Source organism: Nesoenas mayeri (genome assembly GCF_963082525.1).
Source record: "Nesoenas mayeri genome assembly, chromosome: 4".
NCBI classification, from domain to species: domain Eukaryota; kingdom Metazoa; phylum Chordata; class Aves; order Columbiformes; family Columbidae; genus Nesoenas; species Nesoenas mayeri.
The window spans coordinates 22664833-22684693 of NC_137540.1; the positions used below are offsets into that span (position 1 = coordinate 22664833).

At 36.3% G+C, this 19861-nt stretch overlaps 1 protein-coding gene across 1 annotated transcript in view; it reads right to left on the reverse strand.

Annotated features, from left to right (window-relative positions):
• The window catches only part of LRBA (LPS responsive beige-like anchor protein), a gene marked incomplete at both ends in the record, with an annotated part of 409769 nt that overhangs the window by 40966 nt on the left and 348942 nt on the right, over positions 1-19861 (reverse strand). The window contains 2 exons of the mRNA XM_080343895.1: positions 2274-2363; positions 17129-17296. Coding sequence (XP_080200021.1) covers positions 2274-2363; positions 17129-17296 — 258 coding nt within the window. The remainder of the gene's footprint in view (positions 1-2273; positions 2364-17128; positions 17297-19861) is intronic.

A 19861-nucleotide genomic window follows, 5' to 3' on the forward strand; every position in this document is an offset into this window, starting at 1 on the left:
CCATCTGCAATATTTCATTACATGTATGTGTATGTAAGTGCATACATTTAACGTATATTTATACAGAACTAATAAAAAATTAAATACATTTGCATTTTTATTATCACTCCTTTTTAAAAAGTTATTAAGAGTACTTAGAAAAACATATTGCTCTATGAATTCCTATTTACAGTCTTTGCATAAAGGTGTAAATAAAAGCAACTAATAAGCTACCCAGACACCCTTCTGAGCAAGTGGCTAAAAGCCAATCAATATTATGAGTTAATCCTCCCTGGATGCTCATTCAATTAAAGGTGTCAGTAATGCCTCATCTGATGTGGCCTCAATTAAATCCAGCTATCTGATGGCTGAAAACACAAGGGGATACAGCAACAGCAGCAAAACCAGACAAATAGGCAGCCTTCGTGTGACTGCTAATTACTACACCTGGTGTATATTATGGCTTGTGCACTTAACACAGCACGTGGTAGCTTTCAATTCTGTTGTATTCATGCAGACATGCACACACACACACACACACAGAAAAATCAGTAAATAATAAAACTCAAAATAATTCAAAATTGTTACAGAAAAAATACCTGTAGTGTATTTCAGCTCTAGGAATGCTACTTATAAAACCACTTAATATAGTGCTATTATAAAATCATGTATTAATAACTACAAAACTGCTTGAAGCAAGTGTAGAACTAAGAGCTTTTATTCTGTGTGTACCTCAGCCTGAAAAAAACCACAGGAGTTAGAAACAGTTAACTTCCTAGAATTTAACTTCTTCCATTACATACTAAATCTTTGCTAATTCAGCATCATGAAAATTGTTATGATAAAACCAGGCAAACTGCTTCCCGGCATCAATGCTATTTATATAACAATGGGTCTGACAAACATGTCAACACTCAACTTCTCAAGTTCCTCCTCTTCCTGAAACAAATCCCTCTAAATTAGGGCAAATACCTAGTGCATGGCACCACGACAGAGGGACACACACGTATGGCGTCTGGCCGTATGATGAGGGCACTTGGGCTCCCCAACATCCCCGAAAGAGGCAGCTCTGTGGGTTGCACATGCACATCACTGCAGTGATCTGCAGCCCTGGGACACTGCGTGGGAGGTGCGAGGGGCCAGCAGATCACAAATGAGCACAGTCGGCTCTGTCCATCCAGAACATGGGATCCCAGGGCAGGAGCACGGCTACAGCACAGCTGTCGAAGTGTAATATGGACTTGCTGCAGAAAGGGTGGTGGGGATGAGGGGACAGTCAGTGGAGCAAGTCTTGTGTACGACACATGACATGATATTTGAGAAAGGCTAGTAGCTCGATTTGACAAGTAAGTTTACATAGTTTACATTTCTTAGACTCCTCTGTCACAAAGTTTGTAAGCTACTTTGGACACATCTTGGATTTTTGTGTAATTTTTCTAAAACCTTTTGCACTTCAGGTAATGTTTTAATCTAATAACCTTAGTTGGCCTGAGTAGGACATATATCTTACAGAATATACATGAAGAAAATGTCTTTTTTCAGTATAAAATGTCAATTTCAGCAATAAGCCAATGTAACCTTTTGAAAAACTCGTGAATTAGCAGACCATTTGCTCCTCTTGTCAGAGTATCACTTAACATACTTAGTTCTGGATCTATGACAACACAAATGATATGTTAGACCCAAGGACTGCACACAACATGATATGGAAAGTAATCAGTAATAAAATAATAGTTTGTATAATAAAATTATATTAGACACAAGTAGAGGTAAAAGGGAAAGCATGTTAATGCTCACTGCCTGGATTTTATCACCCTAGCTTTACTGCAAAACACATTTAGTCACATTCTTTGCTATGTTAAGTTTCAGCTCATGAATTCCTAGTAATCCTGGTTTTAGGGGAAAACCTATGCCCGAGGGAAAAGACAAGGAAGTTCCACCTCCTAAATCCATGCTTCTTGGGGAATCTGCCAAAGATTAACTAAATTGTCTCCATGATGACTGCCTCTCACCTGTACAGGTATGGTATTAACAAAATCAACTGATGAAGTGTTCTTAGCTTACACTGACAAAAACGGTCTGTACTAGAAATCAATACAATCCTTTCAGCAATAAATAAAATAATAGTTAAGCACTGCATACCCAGCTCAGTCCTATAGAAACATAACTCATCTGCTGGTTTTAACAACACAGTTCCATGACCAGAGAAAAGCAAAGCGGCTGGTTCTGTAACTTTAAGATAGCAAAGGAAGCGAATAAATCTGCAGGTCACGAAGAGTTAACACGGTACTTACCACCTGCATGGCAGAACTTCTTGGAGGATGTGGTTCTATGAGCAGTTGGGAAGGGGTCTGTCCAAAACTTCGTATTTGAGCTTCAACAGCCTGAAAAAGGCACAGGCAGGTTTGCATGTTAAGAGGTGCTAATTACAGGCAATAGAACCATAACTGTCACCTGAAAATGTCATTCCACACTTCTGGCTTGTTTCATGTTGAAAATCAACCCCGTGTGTTCACTGTGGGGCTAAGTGCTTGGCACTAGTACTAAGAATGAGGTAATCATTTTAGTACTGTGGATGCTGTTTCCATGAGAAACTCTGCAAAACCTCATCCCGCTCAATGATGTTAAACAGAAACCAGCTATTATAATCAGAAACCCACTTTATTGGCTCCGTTTTTTCTTTCTAACACTGGCTTATCCTGTTTATATCATAAGTCAGAAACAAAAGTTAATTTTTTAAAAGGTTCTACAGGTATTAAGAGTGTTCTACTTTCTACTTTCTATTTAAACTTCAGTGTGCTTAGTTTCACAGCAATAACCACTACATTGAGCTTTTTTCTTATTTTTATTCAAAAAGAGCAGATGACTTTAGAATGCATTAAACTACCAACAGCAAGACTAGCATTAAATGCAGCTAATGGGGAATGTGAAAATATAATGCAACCATTTTTTAAAAAAGTTTCTCTGTATCTTCAGCTTTAGTGCTTAGCTCACAGGATACACATGAAAATACCATCTCATGCTTAGCAATTTTGTAAAAATAATTAATCTGAATTGTGTGAAGTTACGCCTCTTCCCTAGGCACATCCAACTAGCTTTCCAAGTTGTCAACTATTGGTGCACCAACTCAAAAACAAGCAGCCAAAATTCAGTAAGTTACTTCTTGTCAGCCCTGTACTATCCACAGAAATATGATAATACTACAAAAAATCTTAACTCATTCAGCTTAAATTAAATCCCTTTCATTGTCAGCTAAACTAAGCAAAATTACTTTGCATTTGCTGTGGACTAACAGATACATTAGTTTCTCTGTGCACGGTGCATCGAGCCCTACATGTTCAAGTGTCTAGAGCTGCTTAGTACCTAAGGTGAGGCATTAGTAAATCCTACTTTCAAAAGAAGTTCTGAAAATCAGGCCCTTCAAAGAGTGTTTTAAATGGAACACTCAAATGCTAAACCACAAAACGACTAGCCAATCATGTTTTTCTCTCAGAAATTCTTCTTTTTCCTCACTCAATGTACCTTGAGGCTCCTTACACTTATATTTCCTGTTCTATTTTAGCCAGTCATTAAAATTTTTGAGACAGTGGAATAACATGTACACTGATCTTACTCTTACAAACAACTATTTTTAGAGAATAATAATAATAAAGACTATCACTTGGACATACAACAATCTCCTGTTACAGAAATAACAAAACCAAAAATAGAATGCACCCAAGGCCATAAGATCATCAGAAATAATCATCCTGTGATAGGAAGCATGCCACCCAAAACACTTGACATTATTACATTTGGCAGGGCTTTTGAAACATCTGAACTCACCAGAGCAGGAGTTGGAATTACTCCATGAGCAGATTCTATCACTCCTGCCCACTCTGGGAAGCACCTTAATCTTCAAAGAACGGGTAAATAAGTAAGTTTACCAAAAAAGGCAGCTGAAATCTGACATACAAATGCTGCGATTCAATGAATACTTTTTGAAGAACTGCAATATCAGATTTCTGAAACACCAAAGCTTAGTAAGATCATCAGAGTCCCCTTCCTAGTGATGAGGCATGCTACATTAAAATTCAAATTTGGGTTTTTGTGACTCGAGATATCAAGTAAATCACAAGGGCATAGAATTTGAGGTCCCTTAAGACATGAGGCATTAACAAAGCAACAGCATACAGGTCAGCAGCTCTACCCTGTCCATAAATAGCTGTTAGTTTCAAAACATTCACATCGAAAAGATTTGCCTACATTTACTTGCAGATTGAGTGGAATATTTTTACCAGCAAATGGGAATTCTGCATTGCATTGAGGGTAGAACCAGAAGAACACAGGAGGAGCAGAATGCACACAGTCCTGGATGTCAATTATCCTATACTTAAAATCTTTAGGCCAAATCTACAGAATCTATAGGATCTACTATTTATTTCCTATAAATATATCTATCCAATATATTATCCAAAGTGAATAAAATAATATGAAGTGCAACTCCCATGCATTTATTTTAGATAGAGCTAAAAACAGAATAGATAAAATGAGGAGATAATAAGCTTCAGAAACTTCCATTCTCAAACTGCCCACATTCAACATTTAAAGAATAAAGCAAAACATCTATTTGTCTCCCACCCACCCTCAGTGCAGAAAAGAGTCCCTCTGGGTATTTAAAACAAGTATAAAAGACTCTACTCAACCTGCAAGCAGAAAGTCACTGCCTGCTTTCACATAGTGTTCTGCTAGAACTGGTGAAACCGCTGACCAATGGGATGATGATTTTGCCAAAGCCTGCCTTAAAGGAGCACAATTTCTCTGTTTTCAGTCTTTAACAGACACTTTCTGCATCCATGTTTATGATCTAGCTTGAGTTTGGGATTTACAGTTTCAGCATAAACTAGTCTTTTAGACTTACTTGGTTCTATCTGGTCTCTCCAAAAAATATGAGAGCCTACATTTCCAGGATTACAAAAGCCCACTGACACAATCTTTGCCTTCTAGCCAACAGAACTGGGAAAATCTACATTCAGAACACATCCTACCACAGGTAAAAAGGTTTCATAAAATATCAAAATTGTAGATAAAGGCACAGATATTGTATCTGTATGTCCCCTTTACTGCACATCTTCAAAGAGCTGAAAGAACTTTTAAAAACTTTTGAGTAAAGGCAACAACACTGACAATTATGTCTAGACATAGAGGCTAAACTTGAGCATGAAAACCTTCTGCATTCCTTTTAATTACCAAAAAAAAAAAAAAAAAAAAAGGTAAGATTTCTTTATTTAGCTTCAACATTTCTTAATTACAACCAAGACAGTGTACTAGCAATCCCAAATTATTTCTTCCTTTTCCCATACTGTACTGAAAGTCAATCCTGATGTTTACTGCATGTTCCGATGATGTCTCAGAAGGATCACATACAGGAGTAAAGATGACCTCCCTCTATCAGCAGAAACAAGAGATGGTAAAGCTAAAATCAATCACCATTATCTCTATTTACATAACAATAGAAAGAGAAATACAGAGCCACCAGACTTGTGTTCAAGTTGTTAAAGAAAATCAGCTAGGAAGGAACCCTTTCCTCACAGCAATAATGAATATCTCATTTGAAAAAAAAAAAAGCCTTACCATCTACCTGAGAATATACAATTAAATGATCATCAGTCAAAAAAGTCATCAGCTCACTTTGTAACAAATTATAACCCAGCCTCTACCTTAATTTTATCGAAAAATGTATTAATAGCATTAGTTGATGTTACTAAGAGAGGGCCAGCTTCTTCTAGTGGTAAAGGACATACACATATTCTCATACTGCTGAAATGAAACCCTCTGGAGCATATAACCATTTAGGTTATTGTAGGTAGAAATATTTGAGAAATTTGCACAATTAGTTTCACATCTATTTAAGGCGCTATATAACTAGAGAGGAATAACCTTTGTTTGAAAGGTATCTTTAGTTCCACAAACTCTTTATGTCTGAAAGCATGCTGCATGCCTCAAAGATAATCTCATTCAACTTTTATTTTTTTTTCTGCTGCTTCTCAAATATCTCAGTAAAATAGCCTTCTTGCTGTTAATCCTCTACAAAAACAAATCTTTGGTAAGGCCAGAATCGTTCCAGATGCTACAACAAGAAGTAATAAAATGAAACAAGGTATTAGCCCTTTACAATAATCCACACAGCATGCATCTCAGACCACACACTTGTATGATAAGCATGGTATTTTGAATGTTAATTAACTTTTAAGTATGAAAGTCATAAGCAAATTTCACAAGTTAACATTTATCTGATTAACACAGTAACCTGGATCCTCTCCTCTTTTCTTGGGGGATGGGAAGGGGAGAACAGGGATAGGGAAGTAAACTACAAGTGGAAGAGTAAAAAACTTGAAAATTTGGCTTAGCTGTAATGTAGCTTTTGGCCATTGCTTAGTACAGATATTTTCAGTTTCTGAACTTACCCTCTAATCTAGCTGTGAAGAAAGTTAATTCAACAGTATGCAGTACCCACCAAATACGGCTGTAAATTTTTTGGGAAGGAGGGTGATGGGGAGGTTGAACATATGGATGCAGTTAAGGTAAAAACAGATGTTTGTTACTTTTCTTTGCAGCAACACTCAGAAACTAAGTCAAAATTGCTTTTCTTCCATGTTTATGTCTGAAAGAACTATAAAATTAAATATGAGGGAGGGAGGGTGGAGGGGGAACTGCAGTGAGTGTCACAGAGAAAAAAACGGTCTCCAGTTTTGAACTCAAATCCTGAAATGAAGGCCCATATAGTTAAAAGGCAAGACATACACCATTTAACTGTAGATTTAAAGACCCTTAAAGAGTCTAGCTCAGAGTTGCTTTCATCATGCCTGCTCAGACAGAAAGCACCAAATTGTCTGAGGAGTCTAATGGCACAGCATACCCACGTTAAAAAAAATGTACACCTCAATCTGAACATACGACAAGCTACACCCTTACTGTTCTTTACAAAGAGGCTACTTCCAGTCACTGTTGCCTTTACAGATCCACACCTAAGCATTGCCAGTTACTTCTCAAATCTGTAAGATTTTATTGCCAAACTTTTGAAAGCCCAGGTGTAATAACATCATGCATCGTAATACATATTCTTTCAGTGTACGTGTTAGGGACAGAAAATGTTTTGGGTTCATCCTCCATCTTTCTACCCTGTATTTATGTCCAGAAAATAACAGCCCTTCGAAAAATAATTACTTTGGCTTTCTGCCGCTCCTGCCTCACTTTTCAATATTCAAAAGGGTTTACACACATGTTCCTCAGTGACTTCTATTGGCTTGAGCAATATGCAATTATGATTACTTGCTTTCCCTTTCCTTCCAGCCAAATGTTGCTTTACAGAATCAGAGAACACAGAATATTTGACAAGTTTCCCCTCAGACAGTGAAGTTGAATGCCTTAGCGTTCAACTGACTAGCTCGTTTCCCCATGGGATGGTGATTAAAATCAAGCTCTGATACCAAGTGATCAGAAAACCTCTTCTGACCAGACAGTCACTTACAGCCCTATAGTAAGATTCTTAGTTAAATTCCTCATGGACTACAGCCTAGATAACACTAGTCAGAAAACAAGCATGATTCATAACAATTAGATAAAATTGCTGAAGGTAGGCTAAAGATTACAGAAGAAAAGCTCTTCATAGTACCATCTACCCTTGTTCCATAATAATTCCCATTAGATCAAGATTGTGAAAAATGGGTAAAATGCTTTTCTGAAACAGGCAATGTATATGTCTGCTGACAGTACACCTGCCCTGGGGGTATTGCACTACACTTGACCCAGGGAGAAAATAGAGCACTCAAATGGTAGTATCATAAATTCACACACTGGCATCCACTATTTTAAAAACAAAATGAGCATCCTAATTTCTTTACACCACACCAGAAAAATCTTTCTCTCATTTCCACTTCACGAATCAACCCTTTTATATTGAATCACTTTGGTTTTTTGTTTTATCATTGCACTATTCGCTTAACATGCTGTTTTAAAGAAAATAGCCTATGATAGCTTTGAAACCTAACAAATGACAGGGGAGGGAAAGAAGCAAGGAGAGAAGAAAGGCTAAAAAAAAGATACTGCAAGATCAAGAGTTACGTAGAGTTGTCTAGGTATCGTTAAACATGCCTACAAAATGTTCATGATATACCTTCTGTTAACCAAGTGAGGCATAAAAGATGCCTGTTGCAGCTCACTAATGCAGTTCCTACTTCAACTCAAGTAACACAGGTTTATGGTTTCAGAGCTGAAGTGTGGACAGAAATACTGTCACCAGCCTGCAGAGGGGGACATTACTGGAGTACACAAGCAAGTTGGTATGAAGTAAACAGTGCACAACCCTCCCCTGCTACAGTGCCTTAGGGTTGTGTGTAACAAAAACTAGTATGCTTCATGACACAAGCAAGCAACAGAAAACTGTAGAAATGAAAGTCATTTTTTTCTGCTTTCCTTGTAGCTTCCTTCCAAGAAACACATATTTTGTGGGTTTTTTGTTTCTTTCTTTGTTTTTGTTCACTTATTTCAGTTCCTTCTACCTGCTCAAAATACCATAGTTGTCTGTTTAGAAGGTGGTTACCAGCCTAACCACTTGCTATTTATTAAATCCAAACTACTACAGGTCCCTGGGGGAGGGAGGTTACCCTACACAGGATTTTTCTTTTCTCAAAGCTATTTGAGATTCAATATATGAATAACACTTTCTTCTGTTTGCATCACAGAAATGTGTAGAAGGGAGCACTGTGTAGAATACCTTCCACCACATCTTTAAAAACAAAGACAGTAACCCAGCTCTTAAAGTACATAAAGACATGTTCTGTGACAATAAAGAAAAATTACTCTGTTTGTCCAGACAAACCAGTATGACAATTAGATGGCAGTCATTAAAGTAAACCAGGAAGCAATCGCAGTTTGTGCAAATCCAAATAGATCCCCCCTCAGGGCCATGCAAGTTGCTCCAATCTGAATATATACATTCCAGGCGTATTAAACAGAGGCACAGCATGGCCTTGCTGCAATCTCCAGTTCACGCAGCTGTCTGTCTACTGCAGCGTAATCCCAGCTGCCAATCTGAAAGAAACCAGTTAGACAGAGCAGACACAACCAACAGAAACAAATGTCACTCAATAATGTTCAGAGGCACCGGGTTCATGGATAATTTCAAACAGTATCTCTGTCTGGAGCACTGATGTGCTCATTCAAAACACCTAAATCTTTGGCTACTGGAAAGAAGAAGATAAAAAAACTAGAACTAGAAAAACAGGTCTGGTAGTACTTCAAAGAGACTGACTAAACAAAAAGGGTAAAGAGTCTGAAAAGAAAGTGAAGAAGAATTTAAAGACACACAAATAAAACTGGATTCAGTACAAGCAAAATCCAAAGCAGTTCTGGGGCTAGTTTTTAAAAATATAACAGTCTCCATTTTATTTGAGTACCAAAACCAAAATTGTCTCATGTCTCCCTTTGCTATGGCAGCTAAATATTTCAAGAGAGCAATTCACTGCTTTAATTTAAAATCAATAATTATCACACAGGAAGTAGCGGCATTGCCGTGTGAAATACCTTGAAACTTCACCAGTTTCTGACATTACTCATTCACTCCTCTAAATAGCTAAACATAATCTTTAAAACTTGCTACCTTAACACAGTCTACCTACTACTCAGTGACTCCAAATTTTCTGATATAAAATGTTTTCCTTCAGAAAAAAGAAAAAAAGCAATCTGTTCCAACCTGTTAGCATTCCACAGAATTTCTTCAGCTTGATGCAAACTCTATTTATTAAATAAAAAAGATTCCTTAAAATAAAACATTTCAATCTGAAGGAGGTTAATGCACTGATGTAAAAATCCAACATCTAGTGGTCTTTAAACTGTCTTCCATGATCCCCTTTCAGATCCTCTAGCAATTGTGAAAAAGAAACAAACAACTCATTTTGCTAAGAAATACATTTATTTAAACTAAGTCATAACTATTACCTGCAAGATCAAACTAGCTGTTTTCAGGGTATGGGTACAATATTATCTCAGAGTTTTCTACTGCTACGAATGAACTTTTTGTTATCATTTAATAAAATAAAGCATTTAACTGAGACTTGATTTTTGGACATTGCTTATGGAAAAGCACCTTCAGCATGACTACAAGCTTTCTCGCTCAAGAAGCAACTATTGTGCAAATATATCTAATAATATAATACGGTTTGGTAAGTAAATACGTCTGCCTACATAGTGGGAACATAGATGACCTAGACACACTAGTTTGCAATGAGCAAATACAATGAAAATACTCCAAACAACTTTTAGTTTCCCAGTTACTGTACAAGTCAATACAAATATTTTTTTGGACTGCATGAAGGACCTGCAAATAATTGAAGCACACTGATGACACACCAAAAAAAGAGAATTTTTTGTAGTCTGTTCACTTGTATGTTTGATTCAAGGCTAAATAACTTACTGTATGATAACTGTAGCTGTTATATACTAGCATATCTCATCCTTTGCACATATGGAAGAAAAAGATAAAGTTACTAAAGTTAAAAAATAGAAAGACTTCCTTTAAAAAAGCTATTTTCAGGGATTATGAACATAATTTTTTTCCACCCCTTGTTTACCTTTTTGATTGCTCTGTCTTATTTATTGTTGGCCAACAAACATGACAGCTATCTAAGACTGACCAGCCAGGCACGAATGAAAATGTAAAAAGTCCAGGGGGTCTCAAGGCCTTTATGGCTCTGATAGATCCACAAGACACGTCAAGGAAGAAGAGGCGAGGGAACTGACTGCACTGAAAATTTCTATCCTTTGAATTTCAATCCAGGGGTGAAAAAAAAAGCACTCAGAGCTGAAGAACTAATTACATGAGCTACCCCCTTCCAAAAGGCTTTACTACTTCCAGTCAAAGCAGTTGTTTAATTCTTATTTTTTTAATCCTCTAAAATATCACCCTTTCTCTTGTTGGATCGAAAAGCAGAAGCACCAAATAAAATCCAAATCTATTCTGTAATGAAGGAGAAAAAAGAACATTCAGGTCAATGTTTTTCTGGACCAAAACCTAGATGAATACTTTTACGTCTGTTTCTGAGTACTGTAGTCAATACTTAAGACAAAGGGCAATAACATCCTGATTCATCATGTCAAATTCCGGGCTGAACAGAATCAGAGAAGTGCCACACCTCCCAGATATTGCAGTAGACTCTTGTTTATGCTCATTTTGCCTGTTTACTCCAACACCACAGATAAGTCACAGTGTGAGCTCAGATGCGAGAATTAATAGGTAAATGATAAGAACCGGTGGCAGGAATAGTGCTCCTGTAATTTTAATGTTCCTTTTACCAGAAGAAATTATTCGATCTTTTCCTGTGAGAATCCCAATGCCCAGACAAGCTGGTGGTGGGAACTGCCCACCCACAACAGCGACGGAGGCTCCACCTTCACTACACGATTCGGCTCTGTGCACCTCCACAGGAAGGGACTGGGACATGGGTTGGGTTGCAGTTGACAAGTTCACTTCTCCTTAGCCATGAAATCAGTGTGCTTCCTTTAAATACATTCTTCTTAATTTTAGTTCCATGTAATGATATTTTAATACAGATTTGCAATTAAAACTGGACCAATTTGTAACATTTATTTGGCTTCTCACACTGTTACTGCACTGTACAATGTCAAGCATGCCATCTGTGCAACACACTTCTGGCCAGAGATGATTCAAAGATTGTTTCTACAGCACTTTGAATTTTGCCTGCATGAATTTGTTACTTACTGAATTCAGCACATCTAAATTTACTGCTCTGTGACAGTATTTTATAATCACTTTATCTGTCTTTTTTAAAACTCATCACAGTCACAACAAAGACTGTTGCCCAACCTGCTAAAAACAGACTGATCATTTTCCTGACTATTTAGTAAATGTTAACTATGCTATAAATACAAATCGTGTTTATGCTTTGTGAAAGATTCACTGCTGTCAAGAGTTCTCCAGCTGAGTTAGAGCTGAAATACGCTATTAACTCCCACCATGAACACAGCTAAAAGAGAGGCCAAAAATGCTTTCTCTGGGATAAGCTATCAGATCTGCTACTGCTGTCATGAAACTGGGGTCATATAAACTAAACATCCTTGTAACTTCTTTTGGAAAGCACAGAAGTCTCTCAATCTATAAATATTTAAAAATAAAATTAGACTCATAGGAGATAGATCTAAGATGCATAAAACTTACCCAAAGATATTAATCTGGGGCAACATTTAAAAGCTATTATCCATAAAATAATTTATGCCACATGCCTTCAAACTGAAAAGAATTACTTCCTCTATGTAATCAGAAGTGGCACATTCAAATAACATACCAAATGCCATGTCCAAGCTGATTCTTCACAATTTTTAAAACTCCTCAGTTCATATGGAAATAAAATATCAAGAGTAGAAAGAAAGGTGCCAATAGAATGGAGAAAGCTGTGCTTCCTAACGTTAAACAGACTACCTTCATGTAACAAAAAGGCAACTTCTCTTCAAAGGAAGAAGTATAAAACAGCTGAATCTAAGGCTAAAAGCAAAACACTTAATGAAAGTATTTGGGGTATTAATTGTATGGGACGTACTCTCATATTTTCAATCTATTATTGCTAATTTTAAAATCATCGGTCTTCCTTATTATTGCCTACAAAGATCATAACAGATAATATTTTAAAAATAATTTAAAGAACACGGTTAGGTGCTTTTTGATAAGCATGGTACAAAATTCAGTTCACTTCCTGAGGTTCAGGGGTTCCTGTAGTAAATCGATGTATTCTCCAAGTAACATTTTGCCTTCCTGCTATTAACTTCATCTCTTTTCCTTACACTTATCCTGTGTTTGTGCTAATTACACAGGGGTATCAGTGGAGAAATGAACTTTTAATTAGGAACTCCAAGTGCAGCCCAGATTCACAATCATCCTTTGTTACACCATACCAGAGACAACAGGAATTTTTATTCTTCTGACCAAGACAGTAATGGAATACTCACAAATCACTTCAAGATACAAATTATTTACTATGGATTGCGCTTCATCACTCAATCAGTTGGTCTGAATGGCTTAGATCTAATTCTACTCTTTTTTCTTTTTTTTTTTTCCCATTCTTGGGCAGCTATAGCAAAAAGAGAGCAGAATTTGTGATAAGAAGGTGCTGTGAATTCTCTCCAGAACAGCTGGATGACATTTATCTGTGCTAGTGTGACTCCTTGCCTCTTCCACACAGGCAACAAAAAATCCCTTCCACAGCAGATCTTGTGATCGAGAGTTCCACAGATCAAAACGAGGTGTTCAAGAATGAGTCAACAAAAGGTAGTCACATAGCACAGCTCTGCTGGCAAATACAGTGTTTTCAACCAGAAAGAGATGTGATATTTACTGCTTGTCAACTGAACAGCGACTTCCCTCTGCAATCATAACCTCCTTCAGCAAGATACACAAAAGTACAAGGATCAGAGTTGATAATGCTGCTAAAATGACTAGAGGACAAAAAGGGGGTGAAGAAAAGGTCTCTGCAGGGATGAGCAGTGCACAAATATGCCAGCAGATATACTGGATCTCTTGCCTTGCTTCTCCTGCAGCTCCCTTCCCCCACTGGCTCCGACTCAAACCCTTTTCTCTTGATCTACTCCCCTCCCCCTGAGATTTGCCTTTGAATTATGCAAGCTTTGCACTCCCCAGGGTTTATATGCCAAAAAGGTAGCATGTGGCCCAAGGTTTGCATTTTAGTTTAAAATTTTCTATTATACCAGTCAGGTCCTTTCAAAATACTTTACTTCCTTTATTCCCATAGGCAGAAAGAATGGCAGGAAAAAATTGTACACAGCAGTATGAGAGGATGTAGAAGTTCTACATTTTCAGTTAAAAAAAAAAAAAAAAAGAAAGTTGGAATATGGTTTTAATCAAGCAGTTTTCCTTCCTAGACGAGTGCTTCCTTCGTGTAATATATATAACCTGACTGCCTATAAAAATAAAGGTGCCAGTTGGAGCCATTTAGGAGACCTAAGGAAATTCTGCATTAACCTAAACTCCTTCACTCCCTAGTTCCTTCCACTATTATTCTGTGTGTGGCCTCTACTGATGAGTTAGGTCACCAATATCCATACATTTATCTGTGAAGATATTTCAGAAACACATGCATCATAGGCTTCTCATTACTACTGTGGTCCAGGCTTAGCATAGACCATCTATGTGGAGAAATTGCCATGGTTTGAATACATGCTATTATTTCCATATGATACCTAAGCCTTAGTAACTTGGAATTCTCAGTACACAGAAGCTTCTCCTTGTTTTAGATTTGCAAATAAAAATACATTTTCTGCTACAACTATCAAGATTTAAAGATCCAACCCTTGAGCATTACTGAGAGGAGAAAGCCAAAAGCATCCTTTTTGAAACCAAGAAATTCAGACTAAAATTTCCGGTTTAATAGTTGCCTAATAAACAGATACTAAATCTATGTTGTCATGCCTGCCTAAAAATACCATTAATTGTCCAGATCAGAAACTCATTTGGCCTCTAAACAGGAATTTGGTGAAGAAAACAAGAAATATTTTCTGGCAAGCTGACTGAAGGAGAAAAATAAATGGTGATTGAAGCTGCTCGGCAGTACAGAATGTTAGTGCAGGTCCTCAGGGAGATGGATTAGTAAGCAGGAAGAAGGTAAGACTGTCAAAGGTGCATGATAAATTAATTTAGCACATAGATATAGAATGATTATGCACATAGATATACACACAACCAGATTTTTTATTACTTTCATCTCTACTCATAAGTAAAAACAGAATAACTCACCATTGGTGATGTTACTTATTAAATCTCTGCATTGTCAATATCATATCAGAGCTGATCATATGTACCATTTCAAATTACACAAACACATTTACATAATACAAAACTACCCTTTACAAAATACAAGTAAATAGCTAGGGATACCTAACTAAAGAGGAATCTTTTTACTGTTCTAATAACCTACTTAAAAATACTAAGTAAAAATATTCCATTGGGCCAGTCTTCAAGTAACACAGAATGAAAGTGCTACAAGATACCATTCATTCTGCTGCCTGCATTCATCAGTCTGTAGTTTTGACACCATCAGTAGTGGTTTGAAATTCTTCTTCTGCTAAGCTACTCCCTTATTATGAACTGAACAACACTATTATTCTCCCTCTCCTGTTTTCGTTTTTATATGCCACTCAGCTCAGGCAGTATAGAACTCAAAAATAAGAAACACTGTAGTGAAGTACAACAAAAAAATGCCAAAATAAAAATATTTTGTAACATATATTAATATGTTACATATATTACATACACATATTAATATGTTCAAAATTAATGTCCCTCTAACTGAGATGATCCACACTTCCAGACAGATTTGTACCTTCCCTGGTCTCAAATTACTTTTTTTCAGGCCACAACTCAAGTAGAACAGATCTCAGTTAAACTGATAATAGAACTGTTCTAGAAAAATTTAAAATCACATAAAAATTCTGTGTGACCGGCTGCTATTTTGACTAGTATTACTTCAAGTATGAGTTTAATAGAAGATCTTTTAATACCAAAATTAAGAATAAAGCCTGAACTGACATTAATCACACACAATGCCCAGTCTATTTTTCAGCTCACACTTAAACCCAGCACTTCAAGAGTCTAATAAATACTCTTTCAAGTAAGAGTATTTTCTTGTCAGTGTACAGTGGACAAACATTATCGAAGAAATGACAACACAACAGGGTGAACAGTACCATCAAGTACCGTTGGGTCAATAACTGTTTCAAACCCAGATTATGACATCTTTTCTTAAAAGCCAAGAGTTTCAGTATCTCATTTCTTAGATCAATTAAGGATATTTATGTGCAACATTTGTATTTTAGTTCAAAATGGACCAAGACTCAGTCTGCAGACTGACGGTAACCCATGTAATGATGGCACCTAGTCATTACTTTCACGACTTAAGTCAATCCCTGTGTGCCCATACATGCCCAGTGCACCCCAAAAACCTTTCCAGTGTACGTACAAGCCAGCTACAACCCTCAAGGTTGCTACCTGATTTCCCTACAGAGGCTGTCATGGTGCCCCAACAGTCAGATGGCCAGTATGTACAGAAAAAAAATAGGATTATTTAAACAATCATTGCTTACTTCTCAGGCCTTCTTTCAATAAGCAATAAATGACAAAAACTTCCATTATCCTAGAATTCTACAGTGAACTTCAAGGTTAATATTTGTAAACAGAAATCTCTTCATTCTTTTCATTCAATCCACACATATTTCCTGTAGGTATACATATAGCCACCTTTTAAATGAAATTGTTCATAGCATTCATATTTCTTTGTTTTCAGGGACCTAGAATATTTCATAACAAAGTACCAGTTACATTTATTCTATAATTAATACACTTGCAGCCATACTTGATACCAATGTACTGCCTGAACAGAGGATGCAAACCAAATCAAAAATCAGTTTTAATCACCCACCCCACCTTTATTTTTTTTAAACAGCTGTTTAAAAAAAGGGAGAAGGGAGGATTCTTTAAGCCCACAATATCCTAAAGGATACTTTAGCAAACAGATTTTTCTGAATGGTTCTGAGTGAGACTACTGATCTTTCCAATGTTTAAATGTTTACTTCTGCATATGAAAAATACAGGACAAGTTACTATTAATCTGATAGCAAGCCAAACACAAATAATGGAATCTACAAAACTACAGTGTTTGATGTGCAGTACATATGCAGGATTTCATTAAAAGATAAGTGCTAAAACTGTAGCTTAGTTAATTCAAAAGTGCAAGTCCAATCAAGGCTGCTTACTGTCCTCTGCCATTAAGATCCAGTATTAGTGAACAAAATTATTGCCTTCAGCCACTGAAGCAATCCTTGAACATTCACTTTGGTACTCACATCCAGATTGCATGAATCAAGGTGCACAAAGTTGAAGAACAACTTGCATGCTCGTTCTCTTAATTTTGCATGCCGTGATGACTGGTTCAGGTACTTTGCATTTGACTGGCCTCTAGACAAACCACAAGGGAACGCAAGGATTTGAACATTTGTTGGTAGCCCTGAACAACGAGGAGCCTTTATACTTCCAACACTGCAGCGGTTAACAAAGATTTCTTTTCCTATATTCAAAGTACAAACTTACCTCTCTCAATACTGGGTCCGTTATTGAATTTAAATTAACAGCTCCTTCGTAAGTCAAATAGTAGAATACATTCAGGGACCTAACAGCCTCTGGCCCTTGCTGTTTGTAGCCAAAAATCAGATCAATCCACTGGTGAAGCTGGCAGGAAACAAACTCACTTTCTAATGCCTATAAAAAAACACACACACACAAAATACATAAACTTGAGTTTGCCAGATAGTTATCATTTAGCAATAATAGAAGCATTTTTTTTAACAGTGTACACAATTCTCTTAGCAAGGACAGAAGTCATAACAGCATTTTAGACATTCTATCCAAAACAAAAGGTGGGCCCTGTGACAGATGTCAGTCTCATGACTAACCCTGCTCTAATTCTGCTGATCATAAGTTCTTGCTTTTTAAACTCTAATAGTGAGAATAAGAAAAAGGCAGCAAGGGGAAAGCATTTATGGACAGCCAGGCTGTGATTTTATGAACACTCAAGATGAAATTGTGCTTCTCTGTGTGATCTGCACAGTGAATAATAACAGCATGATAATCTGATTCTGACAGACAGACAGAAGATTGATAGACTTGGGGAATCTAAACTAAGTAGGGAGGTTAGGGTACAAATTATTTAAGATGCTGGAATATAAACTTGCTATTACTTTTACGCATTTCTTGTATATATCTTTTATACAAATGTACACAGAAACAGTACTATGCTGAATGATTAAGCCACTTCTCTGAGGTTGTTATCCAGTTACAATCCAAACCCCAAGGCAAAAGCATCCAAATAATAATGAATCTTTCCATTTTGGTATAAGATACAGCACAAATATATTAAAAGATAACTTAAAAACCACTCTCATCTCAAGAGTTAATTCATCTGGATTAAATCACCAGCAGGATTTGCTTTCTCTATTTTATACAGAAGATACAATGTATTTCTTATTTGAATGAGCAGATGAAACAACATAAAGTCTGATATTCTCTTCATCTAACAAAACTAATGGCATTTTCCTTGGAAAGGAAATTCCTAATTTTGAGCAGAGGAAGTGAAAATTAATCTGAAAACCAAGAAAATCACTCTGCAATTTGCACACAAAAATGATGGGTTTGTTTCATTAACTGATGCCTGAAAACAACATTTAAATTGACACATAAAAACAGCAATTGTCTTAATTTGTGTGGTGCACTCCACACAAAAGCCCTAAATATGTTCAAATTAGAGCAAGCTGCTTGATTGTCACTGCAGTCTCATGTCATATTAATGCATGACAAACATTAAACCATACACTTAAATGGCAATTTATATCATTTAAATGTTTACTGCCACACCAGATCATCACTCATTTAAATGTGAATTTCTGACAGCTAATTTCAGTTAATTTTCCTCGATTCACTTAATTAGAACTTTCAATCAAGAAAAGACCTGTACATATCTTTTACATCATATCATTCTTCTTTTATTATTATTTTTATTAGGATTCCCAGCTACTGAATTGCTGAGAGCATCCTTTAAAATGAATTACCACACAGTATAGTATCTCTTTGGATGATCATATGGAAATACCTTAAAACATATATGCTTAGATAGGACTTTTTCTTGATTACTTTTTGCCTTTTTTTTTTAAATTAAAAAACCTCCAACATTTAGACACAGACACACAATTAAAACTATAAAAAACCACAAGCAGGCCAATTAAAAATTAATGATTTCAAAATTGTTTAATAAGATAAAACCAGTCAGGAGTCTCCTGAGTGTCCATAATACTACAACGTGCAGCCATAAAATTCTACAGGGCTCAGCAAATGACAATGATAGGAATTAATTTTCTTGCTATCCTGCTAAAAAATATTTAATCCTAGAAAATACTTACTGTTATCACTATAACTATTTAATGTCAGGAAAAATAGCATTAAGGATTTGTGAGTTTTTAAATATATACATGGTTGTACATGTAGCAGTTGTTCATATTTTCCTTTTCTTCAAAAGGTAGATTTGTAATGGGTCATATTATCCTCATAAAACACTTGGACATTAATAACTATGGAATATCACTCTGCAACCTCCTCAGATTAACAGATATATACATGTGACTTTTTGTTAAAAAAGCAAAACTAAAACACTCTTTGTCATTTCATGGAATGGTTGGGAGTCATCCTGAATTCACTTCTCTTTTTTAATATTATAATTATCTTATATTAGTAAGTAGATGATTTTATTTTTTTCCCACATCAGACCATTTTAAATCTTCTTTCTTATTTGCTAAACCACAAACACAAGGGCTAAACGAAAAATGACTACAGTCGGCATCAATACTCAGAACACTGAAGGACAGACCAAATATAGCACACAAATTCAAATGATAAATAAGCCTGTCTGTCATTCCAGGTTCACAGTTAAGCTCTTGGTTGGTTGCTTACACTATGCCACCATTGACGGAAGAACAACAGTTAACAGACTGAATAGTGATTAAAAAAGAAAGATTTTCAAGGAAAACAACACAGTGTTCCAGTGTGTGTGATGCACTTTACAGCCGTGCTGGTATATACTATCTAAGTAGGGGCACTGACTTAAAAAAAAAAAAAAAAAATTCTGAGAAGTGGAATAGTTCCAATTTGCACAATTATCCCATTTTTAAAAGGATTAAAAAAAAAAAAAAGTTATTGTTAGCATTTACCTCTTGCAAAACTAAACCAAGGATACTTAAGTGTCTAGGACAGTCAGTGCTCATTAAGGCTCAAGTT